At 46.5% G+C, this 18,821-nt stretch overlaps 1 protein-coding gene across 2 annotated transcripts in view; it reads right to left on the reverse strand.

Moving 5' to 3' along the window:
- Positions 1-2,765: 2,765 nt before the first annotated feature.
- The window catches only part of TM9SF4 (transmembrane 9 superfamily protein member 4), a 41,000-nt gene continuing 24,944 nt past the window's right edge, over positions 2,766-18,821 (reverse strand). Inside the window, exons 7-18 of one of the 2 annotated variants that reach the window (XM_004687299.2) lie at positions 18,248-18,366; positions 18,022-18,133; positions 16,707-16,777; positions 14,926-15,058; positions 13,919-14,000; positions 13,752-13,827; positions 11,221-11,304; positions 9,582-9,757; positions 9,151-9,214; positions 7,917-8,036; positions 7,066-7,155; positions 2,766-5,866 (exon numbers count right to left, since the gene is read on the reverse strand). In XM_004687299.2, the coding sequence (XP_004687356.1) occupies positions 5,717-5,866; positions 7,066-7,155; positions 7,917-8,036; positions 9,151-9,214; positions 9,582-9,757; positions 11,221-11,304; positions 13,752-13,827; positions 13,919-14,000; positions 14,926-15,058; positions 16,707-16,777; positions 18,022-18,133; positions 18,248-18,366 (1,277 nt within the window). In that variant the 3' untranslated portion in view covers positions 2,766-5,716. The remainder of the gene's footprint in view (positions 5,867-7,065; positions 7,156-7,916; positions 8,037-9,150; positions 9,215-9,581; positions 9,758-11,220; positions 11,305-13,751; positions 13,828-13,918; positions 14,001-14,925; positions 15,059-16,706; positions 16,778-18,021; positions 18,134-18,247; positions 18,367-18,821) is intronic. The other variant, XM_004687298.2, reaches the window with a different exon arrangement.

Consider the following 18,821-nt stretch of genomic DNA (forward strand, 5'->3'; position numbering starts at 1 on the left):
AATCAAATTTCTAGAGATGAAAAAACACTGGATTAACAGAAAATTAGATATGGTAGAAGATTAATGATTTTGAAAGTATAACAGTAGAAGCTATCTAAATGAAGCAGAAAAAAATAATTAAAAAAAAAGGAGAAAATGAGGAACATCATTGGGTAGGACATCAGTGGTGGACAACTTCAAGTAATCCAACATGGGTAATCAGAAGCACTAAAGGAAAGATGAGATAGGGACTGAATAAAAATTTGTATAATGACCTAAAACTTTCCAAATATGCTCGAAACAATATACAGTTCTGGGGCCTTCCTGGTGGCACAAGGGGTTAAAGCACAGCACTGTGAAGCTATCCACAGGCACTGCAGCCAGGGAGCTGACCCACATGGCGTGGCAGACCTCTCCTATCTTCCCCTGCTCCCCTCAGCAGTATATTTCAGTAGATCTGCCTGTCCTGCTCCCCCTCTGTCTCTGGTGAATCTTCTCACCCCCACAACTCTAGCAGAAAAAGTGTAAATTAAGTGCACATTTTTCTGCCTGGTCCCAGCCATGGTGAAGATGTAGAGTCAGCACACAGTTGATCTGACTGAATGACGTCGCTGAGCCCAGGAACAATACTGCCTTTGTAAAAAGTTTGGAAATTGCTGCCTCCAGACACGTTAGTAACTTCAGAGAATGTTGACTTTGAGATCTTGATACTGCTAAAACTCCCAGTTCCCTGATGATAAAATTCTAAACAGATAAATTTAACAACCCTCTTTTTTCCTCAATGCATAGACAATATCAGATAGCCATATCCAGATTTTCTTTGTAGAAACCCTCACAATGGTTCCTATGTCCTCCTTGCAAACTATATATAATCCTTGTTGAGAAGCTCAGAATTAAGTTAGCTATTTCAGAGCTACGTGCAGGCTATTCCATCAGTCTCAAGTCTTTAATAAACTCAATCACTTTTGCTTGTTTCAATTTACTTAAACTGACAATAGGAAAAAAGAAACAACAAACAGAACTAATAGGAAACAAATGGCAAGACTAGAGTTGATTACTAGGCAAATCAGCATCACACTGATTGTAAATGGTCTAAACCACTGAAAATGCAGAGATTTTAAGATTGGTTTTAAAAAAGGCAAAATCAAGTTATATGTTACCTATAAGAAACATAGTTTAAATATAAAACTGCAAATAGGCTAAGACTAAAAGGCTAGAAAAAGATATTTTTTGTTAACATTAGTCTAAAATAAAGGTAAGTTTGGCTATATTAACATCAGGTCAAGTAGATGTTAGCACAAAAACTACGAGGGATAAATTCATCCAAAGGACAATATGCATCTATCAGTTTCAAAATACACAGAGCAAAAACACTTCAAAGAGAAATATAATTATCTATAATTACAGCAAAGTTCAATACTCCTCTCTCAATATTGATAGAAAAGTAGGCAGAAAATCAACAGGAATATCACAGACATGAATACTACAACCAACTAACTCTATCTGATTAACATTTAAAGAACACCTTTTTAAGAATAGCAGAATACATTTTATTTTCAAGGGTTTATGAAACACCAAAACAGACCATACTTTAAAAGGCCACAAAGCAAGTCTCAATAAATTCAAAAGGATTTAAGCCATACAAAGTTTTTGCTCATTATAAAAATTAGAAATCAGTAAGCGTAAGACTTAAAAACAAACAAAAAAACCAAAAAACCTTCCTCAATATCTGGTAACTAAATAACACGTTTCTAAATAACACATGAATAAAAAACAAAACATAGAAAGTATCTGAACTGAATGACAATGAAGACATAACATACCAGAATTTCTGGGATTGTTGCTCAAATACTAAATACCTGTGTAGGGGTAAGAAAAGGACTCAAACAAAGACCTTGACTTCTAAAATAGAGCAAATTGAAGACAGCTGTTTAATCTCATCATTCAGCACAGTATTGAAGGTTATAGTCTGTGCAATAAAAAAACAAAAATAAATAGAAGGAACCCAGATTTACAGGAAGAAGTATCACTGTCTTTATTCATAAAGATGATTATCGATATAGGATCTGATGGGATCTAAAAAAATAAAGCTATTAGAATAAGCAAATTCAGCAGGTTTTAGGATATAATGTCAATATACATACATATATAAGCAATATAATGTAGTTTTATACATCAGCAATATAAAGTAGAAATATACCATTTATAACAGCATCAAAAATATTAAATACTTGGGAATAAATCTGACCAAAAGACTGAAGATCTATGTATGGAACACTATACACTAATGTTTAAAGAATACAAAACTCTATACGAAAGGAAATATAACTTATTCATGGGTCAGAATTCTCGACATTGTTAAAATGTTAATTCTTCCCAAATCAGTCTTATAGAGTTAACACACACCCATTTGAAATTCCAGTAGGTGTTTTTATAGAAAGTGAAAATTCACATGGAACTCAAAGGGCCTACGAACTCTGAAAGAGAAGAAAATTAGAGGGCTAACTTGATTCTAGGAATTATTATTATGAAGGTACAGTTTAAAACAAACATAATTATCAGTACAAAAAATAGACTAATGGGATGGAAATTTCAGAAATAAAAAACACATATATGGACATCTGGTTTGTCAAAGACACAAAGGCAAAGAGAAAAGATAACTTTTTTAACAAATGTCACTGAAATGGATGTCCATGAGTAAAAAAATAAACAAGGATTCATACATTCATACTTTATACCAAATGTTAGTTATTTGAAATGAATCATTGAGCTAAATGTGAAATTAAAACTATAAATTTCTAAAAGAAAGCAAAGGACAAAATCATTGTAATCTTAGATATACCAAAACCAAAATCCATAAAAGAACAAACTGATAAATTGTTTAAAAGCAAAAATTTCTGCTCTCCAAAAGATACTGTTAAGAAATGAAAACACAAGCCAGACTGGGAGAAAAATCTTTGCCAAGTGTGTATCTGATAAAGGACCTAAATGCAGAATATATAAAAAATTCTCAAAACAATGAAAAAGTCATCTAGATTAAAATTGGGCAGAAGATCTGACCACACACATCACAAATAAGATATAAAATGTTAGATAAGCACATGAAAAGATGCTCAACATAATTTGTCAGTAGGGAAATGTAAATTAACAATCAGATATTATATAACTGATTGAATGAATGACTAAAATCAGAAAAAGTTACTCACACCAGTGTCACAACGTGGAGGAACTGGAACCCTCAAATGCTGATGGAACATAAGCTACAAGTACCTTGGACAAAGAGTTTGACCATTTAGTTTAGGCATCTTCTTTAGCTCTTGGATAGAGTCCAAGATGTGCAGACAGTAATCTAAGCCGGGCCTGTCAGAAACCTTTTCTGGGACTTACCTATACTGAATACTTACTATACTTTAGTAAGTAGAAAAGGAAATGCTTTTTTCTTCTGCATTTTCCAAACTTGCAGGCCATGAGAAACACAGTGGAGCAAGAGTCCTACAAGTCTTTGGGTCTATACAGAACTGAAGCTAAATTACTCTTTTCCTTAATGACTTAGAAACCAATCAGTTCCCCTTGGGGCTTAACCCAGTTTGACCTGTTTCTACTGCTTGCAACCAAAAGGAGTCTTCCATGGAAAATACATGAAGTGAGCTAGTGATATGTTGGGAATATAAAACTAGATCTCACTACTACCAAAGTCACACTTGACTGCCATTTCTGGCTTGTGGCACCAGAGGAGCAAATGCTTGTGACTCAGACTGGGGGGACTGGGCAGGTGGAAGCAGGGTGCATTTGCATCAGGCAGGGAGCAGCAGTGGCCCGAGTCTCAGAAGCCTGACACAAGATTGAGCTTGGAAGGAAATCATTTCGCTCACCTCTTCCCACTTGGGGAAACTAGCTCACCTCAGGCCCCTAACCCCTAACACTTGCAGGTGATTCAAGAGACGTGACAACAGGACAATGGCATATTTATTTACAATTGGATCAAAAAAAGGTATACAGGCATTTTTTTAATTAAAAATAATAATGATGATAATTAAAAAATTCTGAAAAATCGACGATGTTTGAACCCTTTATAAGGAGTTCAATCCCCCACTCCCCCCTCCCCTCAAAAGAGAATCTCTTAGGGGAAAAAAATCCACGATATGAATGAGCAAGACTGTCATCATTTTTTACTGCTTGGGTTCCCTTTTTTCTAACCTGATTCTTGGTGGATGCTGCGTGCATTGCGGCATCACTGTGAGGCAAAGTCCACAAGTTCACTGGTTTGATTGTGGAGGTGGGGAGGGGCAGCTGGGAGAGTTTGGGGGTTGAAGGGTGGGGTATGTTCCTAGCTTAACCAGCATCCTGAGCATTATCTTGTGGGGGTCCCAAGGGGGCTGCAGCAGGGGTGAGTGGCTGTTACCTAATCCCATGGTGGGCTTGGTCTCTTGCAACTTTAAGAGCATTTGCTCTATGACATGCATGGAGCAGGCAGGGGTTAAGAGTGGGCATTTATGGAGCAGCCAGGCCTGCCCTGTTAGCTCCCTCCAAGACTCCCTGCCTGTTCTTGGGAACTGGTGAATGATAGAACTTACCTTCCATCTTCCTTCTTACATGTAGTTTTCTGGTGTCCTCAAAAGAAGGCAAGAGCTTAGATGGGAAGTGGAGGGGATGGGTCTGACTAAAAGACCTGTGAATGGGCATAGAGGCTGGGTGATGTCAGGGAGAGGACGACTTTCCAGTCACACGGAGGTGGGGAACTGAGGTTTCCAGGCCTTGCTCTGCCCTGGGTACTGGAGAGGAGAGTGTCTGCCATGGCACAACTTGCAAAGAGCACAACCTCCTGAGGAAAAGGTTGGAGAGCCATCCTGAGGGGTGAGGAGGCCCGTCCCCGATGTGGATGCCTAGCTCTGGAAATACTTGGCCCCAGGTCCAGGGTTTCTTGGCACAAAAACAGTTCACTGCATGTCTCTTCTCTAGTCCAGCCAACTCCTGCTGCTCTGAGCACGGGCTCCTGCTGCCCTGGGGCACTTGGCCCCCAGTACTTTCAGGGGATTTCCTTGTAGCAGCCAAGACTTGGGCTTGCTCCTGGTGAGAAGATGACCTGGAGGCCTGGCTGGACGATCTGCCTTGGGGCAGCTCTGGGGGTGACTGGGAGCAGGAAGAGGGAAAGGGCTGGTAGTGGCTAGTTGGCACTGAGGATGCACGTCCAGGCTAGAGCTGTGCTTTCTCATGGCATCAACGGCGAAGACGGATGGCAAGAGGCTTGGAAAACTCACTGAAGCTCCAAAAGGCCTGGTGTTTCCTCTTCCAGTTAGTTGTGGGGTGGCCAACAGCCCTGAGGAACTGAGGTGGATACAGTGACCAAAACCCAGTGTCTTGGTGGATTTATCATCCTGGATCCATTTGATAAAACAACAACAACAACAACAAAAACTAAGGAAAAAAACCCCAAACCAAAAAACAAACCTGGATAAACAGGTTTGAGAGTTCCCACTGGAGGGTACTTTCTTAGCTTTGACGAAAAACAACCCACAAAAAATTCAAGCCCCACAGAACTGGAATAAGATGATGAAGAAAAATGCAAGATTTATCTACAGGTTCCCCGCCCCCCACGCAGCCCCAGGATCCAGGAACACTGTGCCAGGAGTTACATTCCAAACGAGCAGGAGTTATTTTATTTTGTGTGCCTGCAGTTCCCCACGCAGGGTGGCTTCCTGTCTGAGGAAGGAGTGGGCCTGGCCATGGTCCACCCCCATTAGTCTATCTTCACAGCAGCGTAGATCTTGCGGACAAACATGTAGGCCGCATAGAAGCCGATGGTGCCCGTAAGGAGCCAGAAGGACAGGACCATGAGGGCCGTGTAGCCAAAATAGAGTAGAGAGGGAATGAACTCTACGATGTCCAGCTGAGGTCCAAGGTGGGGAGGGAAAAGAGACAGATGTTTAGTGTTTAGTGCAGCCTGTCATGACACCTGCGAGGCCCCCCACCCTAATTGATCTCATGGTGAAGTTGAGGCCGTGAAAGGGGGAGTCGCTGACTCCAGATGAGCAGTGAGGGGCTAGTGGGGCTGCACTGAGGTCAGGGCCCACACCATACCTTGGATACTCACTGGAGGTTATGAATCCATTTTACAGATGAGATACAGAGCAGTTAGACATGAATAGGGCCTCTTATAAAGCTTAGATTTCCAAGCCATAGTCTCCGCTATTTAACTGATATGCAAATTAATGAGAATGGCTGTGTCCCAATAAAACTTTATAGAAACCAGCTCAATGGCCCATGGGCTACAGTTGCCGACCCCTGAACTAGGTGACTGTTGGGATCACTGTGGGAGAGGAGGGCTATGTCAGTAAGCTGTAAGGTTACATGTAGTATGGCTGGAGGCCCACACAAAATTATCCTTATGGTACTTTCTAATCTGCCATCTCTGGGAAGAGGTATGCCAGCTTCAACCACTGACCTATGAGTCTAGTCTGGAAGCACATCCTGGTTGTAAGCAGGGCACTGAGTACTTGTGGGGTCTGGAGAGCCAGGGGACAGCAGGTGTTAGCTTTGGAGTTGAGGGGCCCACAGGAGTGAGCCCAAGCTCCTCAGCCCACCTGATTTATGTGTGAATTGACCAAAACTGTAGCGGGGATTTGTTTGTAGCCTTGTTCCTGCCATTCTTTGGAGATAAGGAGCTTTTCCAAATGTGCCCGGGTGCATAAATTTGGGTTCTAAGGGCTATGCCAGCATTTTCTGCTTTCTGCCTTAATGTCACTTCTTATCTACATTCCTTATTCTCTCATGCACTGGTCTCTGTTCTAGCCTGTATCACTGTCCGATTATTCCCTTTAAAAAGCACTGTATGGTGATACATTTCCTTTAACTGCTGCTTTGGCTGTTCACCACAGGTTTTCGTTGCAATATTCTCATACAGACATGCTGGAGGTTTTCTGGTCTTTCAAACATAAATAAATTCTCTTTTTCCTGAAAAGATGCATGTTTTAGAGCAGAAAGGTTCTAGAAAGGCTTTGGTGCTCTCCATTCTTGGTGTGAAGGTCCAGCTTTTCCCTTAGCAACCTCTTGTCTGAAAGGACTGAGAGTCTCCCCCATAGGTAGTACCTTGTTAACAAAATAAAAGATGGCATAGACCAGGACGTAGAATGCAGATCCCCCGGACACCAGGAAATTCCTCCACCACCAGCGGTAATCCTGAGGAGGAAAAAGAGAAGGGTCATCACTATCTCCAGGCAGAACTTCTCCCCAAGTTTAGAGTGTGCGAGGGCTAGGAGCCCTGTACAAGAGCAGTAACATTTAGGATGATGGGAATGCGTGACATCTTGACTGGTGGCAATAATACCACCATAGTTCTAAAATCTTACAGAATTGTAGAGTCAAAGGGTGAATTTTATTTTTATTAATTAATTTCAATTTAAAACAACAAAAGGACAGCAACAACTAACATCCCTGTGCAAATGCTCACCGTGTGCCAGGCCCGCTGTACGTGCTGTATCTGGTCGGCTCACCCAGTCCCTGTGGCAACCCCGAGGAAGTGCTCTCGCTATCTGTTACATTAGCAATGAGCGGAAGCAGAGGCTAGGCAAGGCTAAGGTCCTGGCCCAGCCCTGTCCCAAAACCCTCGCCTTACCCACGTCATCAAGAGCTCCTTCCAGAGAGAGGGCCGCCCAACATACACCAGCTCTTGGAGAAAGCATTACTGGAATGGGCTCAGTACTGACAATTGTGCTGTCTTTCCATCAAGTCCAGTGACTAACCCGCACAGCCATGCTGACACAAGGGTGAACTGTAGTCTACAGTTGAATAAAGGAAGGCTTGGAGAGGGGAAGAGACGTACTTGTCCCAGACCAAGGCAGAGGAGAGGGATCACAAGGGAAACCCAGACAGTCTCAGTGATCCATTCTATGCTGAACTCAGCTCCACCCTTCCTCAACTCCTCGTCCCATTCCCCTTACCTCTGCACACAGCTGGAAGTACACCATGACGATGCTGATTTGGGAGCAGGACACCACCAGGATGATGAAGACAAGGAACAGGAAGCCAAAGAGGTAATAGAACTGATTCTCCCAGATTGCCTGTGGAAATACCACGGCTGGCTTTTAGCTAGCCTGCCTCCACCCAGCTGCCTTTCCCCTGGGCATACCCTGCTTGTTCTCAGGAAGGCCAGCCCTCAGTCAGGGCTGGCATACCACCCAGTGTCAGGGCAGGAGTGCAGATACCATCATGACACCGTATGTGGGTAATGGCTGGTCCCTCCCCCTGGAGCAAAGGGTGAGTCAGGTGCTTCTTAGGCAGGTGCTGGGGGCAGGGCTGTCTGTCTGCAATGGTGGGGATGGGGGGGCGGGTCCCAGGGGTAAGTTGGAAGCTTGTGGAAAATAATGGCTCCCATTCCAGTCAAAATTACACAGCAGTCACCACCACATAGGGCAGCTAGGTGTATGCTTTGTATGTACCCTCACAGGTGAGCCGGCGAAAGTGTGGCTTTTTATGACTTGGGAAGTCAAAGGCTCACAGAGACTGGTGATTGCCTAGGGCCAAACAGAGTAGAGGTGGCTCCCTTGAGAGGGCAGCGGATATATCCTCTAGATAGGGCTGGGAATCTCGACCACTGCAGAGCAGGGAATACCTGTCCAGCACTGACTTGGTGCAAGGCACTCTGTGTTGAGCACCAAGCTGGGTCAGTCACACATAGATGACCCGGAACTTCCATTTGACATGTCTGGAATAGGAGTAATTTTGACAACACTCCCTGAATGCCAGTCCCTATGCCTTCTGTAAACATTTTTGCATTCCAACCTCACAATGATCCTGAGAATTAGGATTCGTTCTTCCACTTTTCTGAGGATTTGAGTAACTTAGGTAAAGATGCACAGGGGTTCAGAATTCATCACTGATTCAACAATGATATCAATGATGGTGGTGACTGGCTGCAGTATCATCGCGTTTCCTCTTACGGAGCCCTTCCCACATTCCAGACCTGGAAACACCTTATTTCCTCTAACCCACGAGGTGTTCTGAGAGACAGACTATCACCCCACCATGAGGTGAAGAATGAGGGTTCCAAGAGGTTAAAGGGCCGTGTGGAATTTCAGACACTAAGAGGCAGAGTGTGGAGGGTGGAGGCTAGCTGGCAGGGGTGCAGGCTGTGTGTGGGAGGCTGGGAGGGGGCGCACAGGGCGCACTACTCACACTGAAGATGAAGAAGAGCTCGATGAACATGGCACCGAAGGGCAGGATCCCAGCCATGAGGATGCTGCAGCAGACAGGAGGGTTAACACCACCAAGACACTCTGTGGTGGGACATGCCAGATGCCCTCCCTGGCCGGCCAGTATGAATGAGACTGGGTAATTCCTTTGGCCGTCTTCGTAACCATTATAGCCCCTTGAGTGGTAGGTAGGGTGGGGCTCATTCTCCCTACACTACAGATGGAGTAACTGCGGTACAGAGAAGTGGTCTTTCCATACCCGCCCCTCCCCTGTCCTGGTTCCTAGGCTGACCCAAGCCTGGCTACCAGAACACCAGTCACGGCACCTGGTGGGGAGGGTCCCCCACTAAGGAATAGCTCAGGGCAGTCTTCCACTCTAGAGGCCTGCTGGCCTTGCCCCTGTAGGAGACTCACCCCACGAACCGGTTCATGTACCACCGTTGCTCAGGGATCTGCCGGGGGATCTGGTTGGTGCGCACAGGGTTGTCATAGGGCTGCTTGCGGAAGCCGAAGTAGTAGCCCAAGTAGACAAGGGGCAGGGAGATCCCGAACCACATACACAGCAGGGCCACCATAGTGGGGAAGGGCACCTGTGGGCACAGTGCTGTGAGGCCCCACAGAGCCCTGATGCCCAAGACGGGCCCACGGAAGGAGGTGCCCAGCAGGAGCACTGCGGTGAGTGAGTCCTGCGACACCCCCACCTGGGGCTCCTGGCCAGAACCTCAGTCTGGGGGAGAGCAGAGTGCAGACGGAGAAGCGCTTGGACGATGAAGAGGAGGAGGAACATGGCACCCCACTGGAGCTGCCATCCAGGGAGGAATTGGGGAAAGAACAAGGAAGAGGGCACTGAGAACGTGAAGGGAATACAGTCCGAATGAAGGGAAATTACGTGTGGTTTGTTAGGAAATGGAAAAAGGGGAAACACAATTGCAAAGAGTGTTCCTAATTTTGTTAAAATAAAACACCACAATATACCCCTGTGAAAAAAAGCAGGCGATAGAATGCTTTTTAATATGTGTGCACAGCACCCCACTTCAATAAAAACACACTAATATTTACACGGGTGTGTGCCCACGAAGGCTCCCGCTGCACCAAATACAGGCTCAGCTAGGATTTGGGAAACAAAAACTGATTTTTCACAGTCTTTATTTTCTTCTGTATTTTTAAAACAAGAGTCATGCAAAAAGAAATGAGTTAATAGAAGTGTTTATTATTCCAAAGTAAGCACCACATAAATGGCTGCTATTATTGTTTTGTGATTTTTAGGTTATATCATTCATTTAAAATATCTAAAAAGAGGAGAAAAAACTTAAAAACAAAGACTAAACATCTGGGTTAACTTCTCTATACTTTACAAAATTTCTATCCTGAGCAGTAAGCTGGTAATTGGCAGGAAAAAGGCTTACAGAGAGTAGGCACGAAGTATAGAAAGAGGAAGTGCCTGACAGTCCTTCCTGAGCTACTTCCTGGACTACGGTGAGCACCGTCTCCAGTAGCTTCTGACAGCTACCTCCGGGGGAGGCCGCTCTACCTACACCTCCTCTACTGCAGCTTGGTCTCATCTCCCATAACTGAGTTTAGAGTTCTACTGAGTCCCAGGGCTGGCAGGATCAGCACCCCAAGGACAGGACAGCCCTCCCACCCCCTTCTCTGCCTCCAAGAACAGAACAGAACAGAACAGATGCAGGGCAGGGACATTAGGCGAGCTTGTTTGGAGATAATGATCTGATCAATTCATACCAGAAGCTTCCCTTGGTTGAGAGAAGGGGAATTCCCCAGTTGGCCCCTGGTCTGTGAAAACCTCCCAACAGAGAAGTGAGCTTTGAGCAGCTGTCTGAAAGAGCCCACAGGAAGGCGAGAAGCAGGGCCAGGCCCAGGGCAGATGGATGGGCTGAGCTGGGGAAACCCCAATCAGCCCACAGCCCCATGGCTCAAAATGGAACTCTAGGGATCCAGAAAAGGGAAGGGAACAGCCGGACATGACCTGTGGGAGTGGGGCTGAGCACTGGCACTCCATCGTTGGGCAAGTGTGGGCTGAGGGGAGGGCACTTACTGCTCCCGATGAGTGCTTTCCCCAGATGAAGCAATTCAACACGAAGCAGATGCCAAAAACCACACCAGGGTACAGCGTTGCAGTCTGTAAGTGAGAGATCAGGTTGGAAAGCTCCTTTGGGGAGCTCCCACTTATCCCAGTGGGGTTCCCAGACTAGAGGTTCTCATACCCTTCCTTGTCCTTTAGACTCAGCTAATGGATCATTCCTTCCAGAAAGCATTCCAGACTCCCAAATTAAGCAGAGCCCATTTTCTGTCTTCTTCAGTCTCAGAACTGCCCCTCCTGCGCCCTCATTCACCGTTACGTGATCAGTGCCTAAATGAACCCCCTGCCTTCAGCCCATGAGGAGTCTGTCTACCCAGTTACCAAACTATTCCCAGTAGTCAGAACACAGCAGTTGCTCAATTTTAACACCCAGGAATGAACAAAACATTTACAAAACACGTATGTCTGCGCCCCAGCCCAAACTGCTTGGAGTGGAGGGGAAGCGCTGAGTCTTAGGGGCGGCTGGTGCCGGCCTCCACACCTACGGTCTCACCTAATACTCCTCCCGGGCCTGGATGGGAGGCATTATTTCCATCCTCTTTTAAAAAGGACACTGGGGCCCAGCACTGTTTAACACACCCCTCAACTTCACAGTTAAGGGCGGAGCAGAGGTCCAAACCCAGGCAGTTGGACACTAGAGCTCCAGCTTCCCACTCCTGAGTCCTCTGTGCTCTGCCGTTCAGCCTCTGCTGTCTCGGTCATCATTGGCTCCATACCCAGTCACTGTTACTGCTGCTGCATGTCCCTCTCCTTGCACCTTTATGTAGGGCAAGTTCAGGAAACCTGCAGCCTCCTGTACACAGGCTCTTTCCATCCACACAACTCTGAGGCAGGTGAACCTCTCTCATAAGAGATCCCCAAGGTAACCCAAGAATGCCAACCATGGAAAAACAGGCAGGACAGGAAGGAATCTAGGAGAGTCCAAAACCTGAAGCCCCTCGTCTGGCCTGCTTCTGTCTATCTGAAACTTTGTCCTCAAGGCCCGGGCAATGTCATCTCCTCCTTTCTTGAGTGCTCCTGCTTTAGCTAGTGTAGTAGGGAACTCCTTATCTATCTTGCTGGTTGAAATTCATGGACTGAGCACTGCTAAATTTAGGAGGTAAGAATAAGGACAAGTTCCAGGGAGGAAGACAGGCCCATAAACAGAGAACAAAGTATGAAAAGGCCTTGTACAAAAAGGCCTCTGGGGAGCTAAGGAGAACACTGAGGTCAGAATGGGCCCTGGAGGGAGGGGAGAGGGCGATGACACCAGAGTGAAGACCTCAAGGGGGAGGCGAGGAGAATGAGGGGTGTATGCCAGGGTAGAGGGTAGCGGAGGCTGGGGGGAGGGGGGCAGTTGTGTACCCGCACTAGTGTGGCCGGCAGCAGATGCCCACCTGTGGAGGAAGGCAGAGCACCAGGGAAGGGTCAGAAGCTTGCAGAGAGCCCAGGAAACCTAGGACAGTCAAGGGTCCAGGCGAGAGGTGAAGATGCCTAAACCTTCATGGTAAGAGTCCTGGAGATAGAGAGAATGGGGGATTCATGGACTATTTATCAGAAAGCCCCTCTATACCTGATGTCTCAGAGGAGGGAAGAAGGAAGGAAGCTACCCAGATAGCTGGGTGAATGCTGGGGCCACAGGAAGCAAAGAGGGATGTGGGGAAGAGTTTGGCAAGACCTGAGGCAGATCCTGGAGATCTGCTAGAGTCATCAGAGAGAAAGGTTGGGCGTATGCCCCTATTGATAGCACTGTGGCCTGAAAACATGCTTAATGCATTAAGAGTTTAGGAGCCTTTTTTGATCTTTCAGGAATAATCACCACAGGAGTTCATCTTTGCTGAGGGCTTGCTAAGTCCCATAGGTGTGACAGCCACAGCTGAGATAGCTCAATATCCCTGGGGCTTCTGACAGGTAGCTGTGAGAATGGTTTGGGAATTTGGGCCAAGGGCTTCCCTGGTCCACCAAGAGCGAAGGGGATCGGGTTTCCCTGGGAGGTGAGGTCCATCCTCCAGGTGCCCTGTGGTTTCTGTGGTCCTTTCTGCTACCAAAAACTCTCATCACCACCAGAAGAACAGAGAGGGGCAGGAGCTGTGCTTACTAGAGAGAATGGAGAAAAACAGGCTAAGGGTGACATGGGTTCTGGCCTCTTCTGGCAAATTCTCTTTACTCCACTGGCAGGACATTCACTTGGCAGCCCTGCTGGGCCATTTCTGACTTTAAACTTTGGCACCTGGTCTTGATGCCTAAATCCTGCTATTTGCAATCCTCTTATTTTCTTACGTGAGGTATGGGACGATGCAGGCTAAGAATCACATACATTTGATTCCCTCACTTTATGGATTCAGAACTTGGGCCTTAAAAGGCCCCATGTCTGTGAGGAAGAGCCCAGCACCCCCGTCTCTGGGGTGTGCTCCTGTTCCTCCTTGCTCAGCCTGGGGCTGCCGAGGAGTCCAGGCAGAAGTCTCTCCGCTCCCCACCAACACCAGGAGGACATTTAGGGTACTTACACAGAAGGCACCTTTCTTCCACCGATGGCCTTTCAGAGTGCGGTATAGACGGCCGGCAGAAAACCCACCAAATACCCTGTGGGGAAAGGGCGGGATCCAAACCAAGGGGCATCAGCCGCTGCGCAGGCGGTCTGCGCCAGCCCCCAGGGGCCCACTGACACACCTACCCCATGAACATGAACAGGAAGCAGGCTGTGGTCATGAGGGCTCCCCGGCTGGAGGGCGACAGCATCCCGAGCATGGCCACAACTGTGGAGGGACAGGGAGGATGGAGTCAGGGTGGCAGATGGCCAGGCTCCCAGCCCCCAGCCAGGCTGCTTTAGAGGAACTGGGCAGATGGAGGAGAGGTTCCCTGTTCCTACAGAAAATGGGTCTTAGTGGGGGCTCCGAGGTGGGCAGCTGCTGCTGGGCTCAGCTGGCCGCCTCTTTACTGCAGTTCCAGCCCGAGAAGCAAGTGCAACAAGTCAGGCACTAGGCTGAGAGCGCAAAGAGCACGCGCCCACTGAGTCAGCCCTGCCAGGGAGAAGTTCGTTTCTGTCTCTCAGATGAGAAATCTGAGGTTGAGTTAAGTGATCTGTCCAAGGTCATGAAACTTGGAGGCATGAGACAAAAACACAAACTTGGGCAGATTAGTCTATGAGAATACATCAAACGTTTTCATCACAAGGGAAAAAATCTTTATTTAGGCTGACAGATATCAGCTAAACACTGTGGGAATCATTTGGGAACATATACTTACATCAAATCTTTATGTTGTACACCTTAAACTGATGCAATATTGTATGCCAATAAACAAATGGGTAAAATGGTAGGAAAAAAAAATTGGTAGATTGACTTTAGAACTGTCTGTAACTATCTCAGTTTTCTGGTTGTTGAAAGCAAAGGCCTGACTCTAGTCTAACCACACTGACTTGGTTAAGTCACTCCACGTCTGACTGCAAAAGGAGGCCAAGCCGTCAGCAGTGAAGTGTGGCTTCCCCGAAGGCTCGCTGGAGAGCTGCATGGAGACCCACTATCATCCCGGCCTAACGCTAAGACCCAAGTTGTGCTGGCTGGCGGCTCTGACTCAGATGCTGACATGCCCCCTTTTCCCAGGGAGGGAAGCCCACCCTCCTGACACAGACTCTGTCCTCTGCTGACAGGTCCCCCACTCGGCCCCGCCAGGCCCACTCACAGATGACGATGAGGATCATACAGAAGAGCTGAATGCCGGAGCCCAGCAGGGAGCTGAGGATTAAAGGGTACTGGGGGGGCCGGAAGACATCACCATGTACTAGCTTCCATCCAGACTCTTCCATGGTGTCTTCCTGCAGTAAAGGACCAGAGAATGGGGTTGCTTCTTGGGCTTCAGACTAGGCACTCTTGCATGGACCACCCCTATGCATTATGCCTCCCGACTAGGGCCGAGAGTCCCTCCAGCACTGACCAGGAGGGTCTGGCACAGGAGTGAGCAACACGCAAAAGTGCTTCTCAGAGAACTGTCACGTAGAGAACAGGGCACAAACATGAGGCTTATAGCTACATAATAGGAGCATCTCCTTCCCAAGTTCTACAAAACTCGTATGGGGAGAAATAATGTAAACACAACACACTAAAATGTTAACGCTAACAGCTTTTGAGTGATAAGACTAAGAAGCAATTTTTTAATTGATGAAAAGATAGTATGTGATACTCTTGTGTTAAAAAAAAAACAAAAAGTGATTACAACTGAGATGGAAAAAGGCACAAATGATGTAAAAATAAATTACTATATTATTAAAAAAAAGAAAAAATCCTGGTATATGGCACGATGTTTGAATGAACAAAAAGTAATGTTCATTGCAAAAAAGTTTTTCAAAATCCATAGATATAAAAAATGATTTATACTCACCACTTAATGATAGCAGTTTTGATGTATTTCTTTAAGTACTTTATGCATATGTATATATGTAATTTTTAAACAATAAAATTTGGAACACACTGTATTTACTGTAGACTTAAAGCTGATGTTTGATCATGAACACTTCCTCATGTCACTGACCATTCTCTGAAATGACCACTTTACTGTCTGTATAACTTCACGTGGTACAGCTATCCCCTAATACCAACTGTTATGGGAGATTATACTTTACAGTTTGTGATATGTTTGCCAATTACTTTTCAGAAAACTAGCCATCTGCATTTGCACAGCTGGCAAGGGACAATGCTTGACTCCATTCACCTTGCCAACGAATAGCACATGTCCATAAATCTCCGTGAATCCGAGACCCAAACTTTCTTCTCTGGATCACTAGGGTCTGCACTCTGGGGAGTTACCCCTGAGCCATGAACAGTTTCACATGTCTACTAGCCATGGATAGGTCCTCATCCATCAAGTTTCTGTTCATTAGAGATTTTAGGGTTTTTTTTTGAGTTATTTTTTATTTAAAAGATTTGTCTATGTATATAGGAAGTGGGGTACAGGCCAGAGACGTGGGGGTGAAGGGATTCACCAGAGACAGAGTGGGGAGCAGAACAGGCAGATGAACAGAAACACACTGCTGAGGGGAGCAGTGGATGGGTCAGGAGAGGTCTGCTGTGCCGTGTGGGGTCAGCTCCCTGGCAGGGCATCAAACTGTGTTGCAGTGGCTGGCAACAGCTTGGCAGCACTGTCTTTAACCCCTATGCGATGAGGGCGCAGAAAGTCTCAGGGGCCCTCAAAGTTTTTTTTTTTTTAATGGAGATTTTATACCAAAATTTTCAACTATATCATCTATTTCCAAATTTGATGCAAATATTATTTTGCTATTACATGTTCCTATTTTATGTATTCTGACACACAGAGCAGTTATAATATTTATGTCCAATTAACCAAGTTTTTGTTCTGTGATTTCTCCATGATCTTCTCTAGCGCACACACATACACACTCACTCACTGCTGACACGGCTGGCCCCCCGTCCGCTCCAAGCCCACCCCTCCCAGCCAAGACCTCATACAATGTCATCCTCCTTGTTATAGTTGGCGATGTCCTTCCGGAGAGTGCGGATGATAATCATGCTCAGGATGCCTGAAACAGACAGGGTAGCGAGCAGGTAAGGCTCTCGGCTGCCAGAGTCTCGAGCCACAGCCTCCCGGGCTTGCAGTGGCCAACGTGCATGTGCTTTGGATCCTACACTGGGCACAGCTCTACTCCAGCTACTTGGGAGAAGCCAGGGCCAGAGGGGAAGACCTGCTAGGCTGGGTGGGGCAGTCGTAGGTCAATGTTTTTCATTCCAAAGAGAAAAGCATCCTGGCTCCCCTTTGGTTTGGCTCTACAAATTTCTCCAGGGCCACCTCCTCCCAGGCTCACCTCTCACCCCACCTCCTGGCTTTCTGTTGCTTTTAGTTACAGTTGACAGCTTAATCTCTCTTACTTGCTCTGCCTTTGGCCAGGGTACTCCACAAGCAAAGGAACGTCCCTCCCCCCCAACTCCTCACTCATGCCAGACTAACCCACAGCGTCATCATCTGTCAGTGCTCCAAATTGTCCCACTCAGAGCTCCCTAGCAGCACAGTAAAGTGGTGAAGGGACTGGAGCTATGACCTCAGGCTAATTCCGTGTTTTCAGGCTTACACGGCATTTCAAAGACTGAAAAGTTGTCAAGTGCTTATTAGCACAGCAGCTGACTGCTGGGTAGATGTTTAATAAAAGCAGCTGACATTATCTTTATAGATCATGAGACATTAAAATGATGTTTCAACTCCACTTCTGCCTACCATTCTCTCCTCCTTGCTCATCACCCGTTTATCACCTGCAAGACTGTGACCTTGCTGGAACTGTCTTTCTCTGGGTCTTTAATGGTGACTCCTCTTCATTCATCAAGATCTCTTCTAAAGTGGCTGTCACCCTGTCCTCAACAGCTGTGTCTTGACAGTTTTTATCCACAGCTCTTCTCACTATCTGAATACCACTACTTCTGTGCTTGCTAACTCTCCCCACTTCCACACCCACCCCACACAGAGTAGAGCCGTGAAGGCTCAATACCTTATCCCCAGCATAAGGCCCAGCGCCCACACAGAATGAGCAGTAATCTCGAATGAATCAATGAAATGTGTATGTGAACAGATGTACCCGTCTTCCCCTAAGGAGAAGAGCCTCTGAGAAGAGGCTTAATCTTGTTCACCTTTGTATACCCGTTACCCAGCACAGAACCCTGATTCTTGGCCCCCAAAATACCCTAGAAGTTTTCTGTAAGTGATGTGATGTGATGCTTCAGGTCCCACAGCCCTCACTCACATGGCCTCTCTACCCTCCAACCCATGATCTCTCACCTGACAGGAAGAAGACCACAACAACAGAGTTTATGATAGAAAACCAGTGGATCTGCACATCACTCATGGTGAGGTAAGTGTCCCAGCGAGAGGCCCATTTGATGTCACTTTCCTGGAGGGGGCAAAGGAGGAAAAGCACTTAGAACCAGGCCTCCCACTAGACAACTCCTGCCCAGACCAGAACCCTCCTCCCATGCCACAGGGACAGGCTCCTGTCTCTTCTTACCTCCCAGTGTACAGAGTAGGTGAAGTACACCTGATTCTCCTTGGTGGGGTCAATTTCTTGGGGTGAGGAGTTGGTGCCTTCAGGCAGTGTGCACGAACTCTTCTCATCTGTTTTGAGGTCTGTGAGAGACAGAGACTTAAGTCTGTTCCTGTGGGAGCCAGTGTCACCACCCAAGGGCTTTTCCAGGGGCTTCCACAGCAGCCAGCTGATGGTGGTGGTATACTGTTGACACCCTGGGTCCGGGTGGAAGTTGGGAGAATGGCTTTTCAACTGTGCTCCCGGAGCCCTGATCTTAAACAAACTGCTTTAGAGGCTGTAGAGAAGAGGGGTGAGGGGAAGAGGGAGCAGGTGGGAAGTGGGGGGGATCTGAGTCCCTCTTTTAGTCAACTAATCTTCCTTCACTCAATTCAAACATCTTTTACTCATCCAATAAATCCCACTCAACATGCAAAACAACATTTCATTCTATCCCATTTACTCACTTCCTTAGTCCCCATAGTCTCAGTATTTTAGTAACTCAATCACTCCAATGTTTCCCACATTTATTCCTTCCTTCTTCCTGTTATCTGTCCAT

This window comes from Condylura cristata, unplaced genomic scaffold (genome assembly GCF_000260355.1).
Source record: "Condylura cristata isolate star-nosed mole 26May11 unplaced genomic scaffold, ConCri1.0 scaffold00022, whole genome shotgun sequence".
Lineage (NCBI taxonomy): Eukaryota > Metazoa > Chordata > Mammalia > Eulipotyphla > Talpidae > Condylura > Condylura cristata.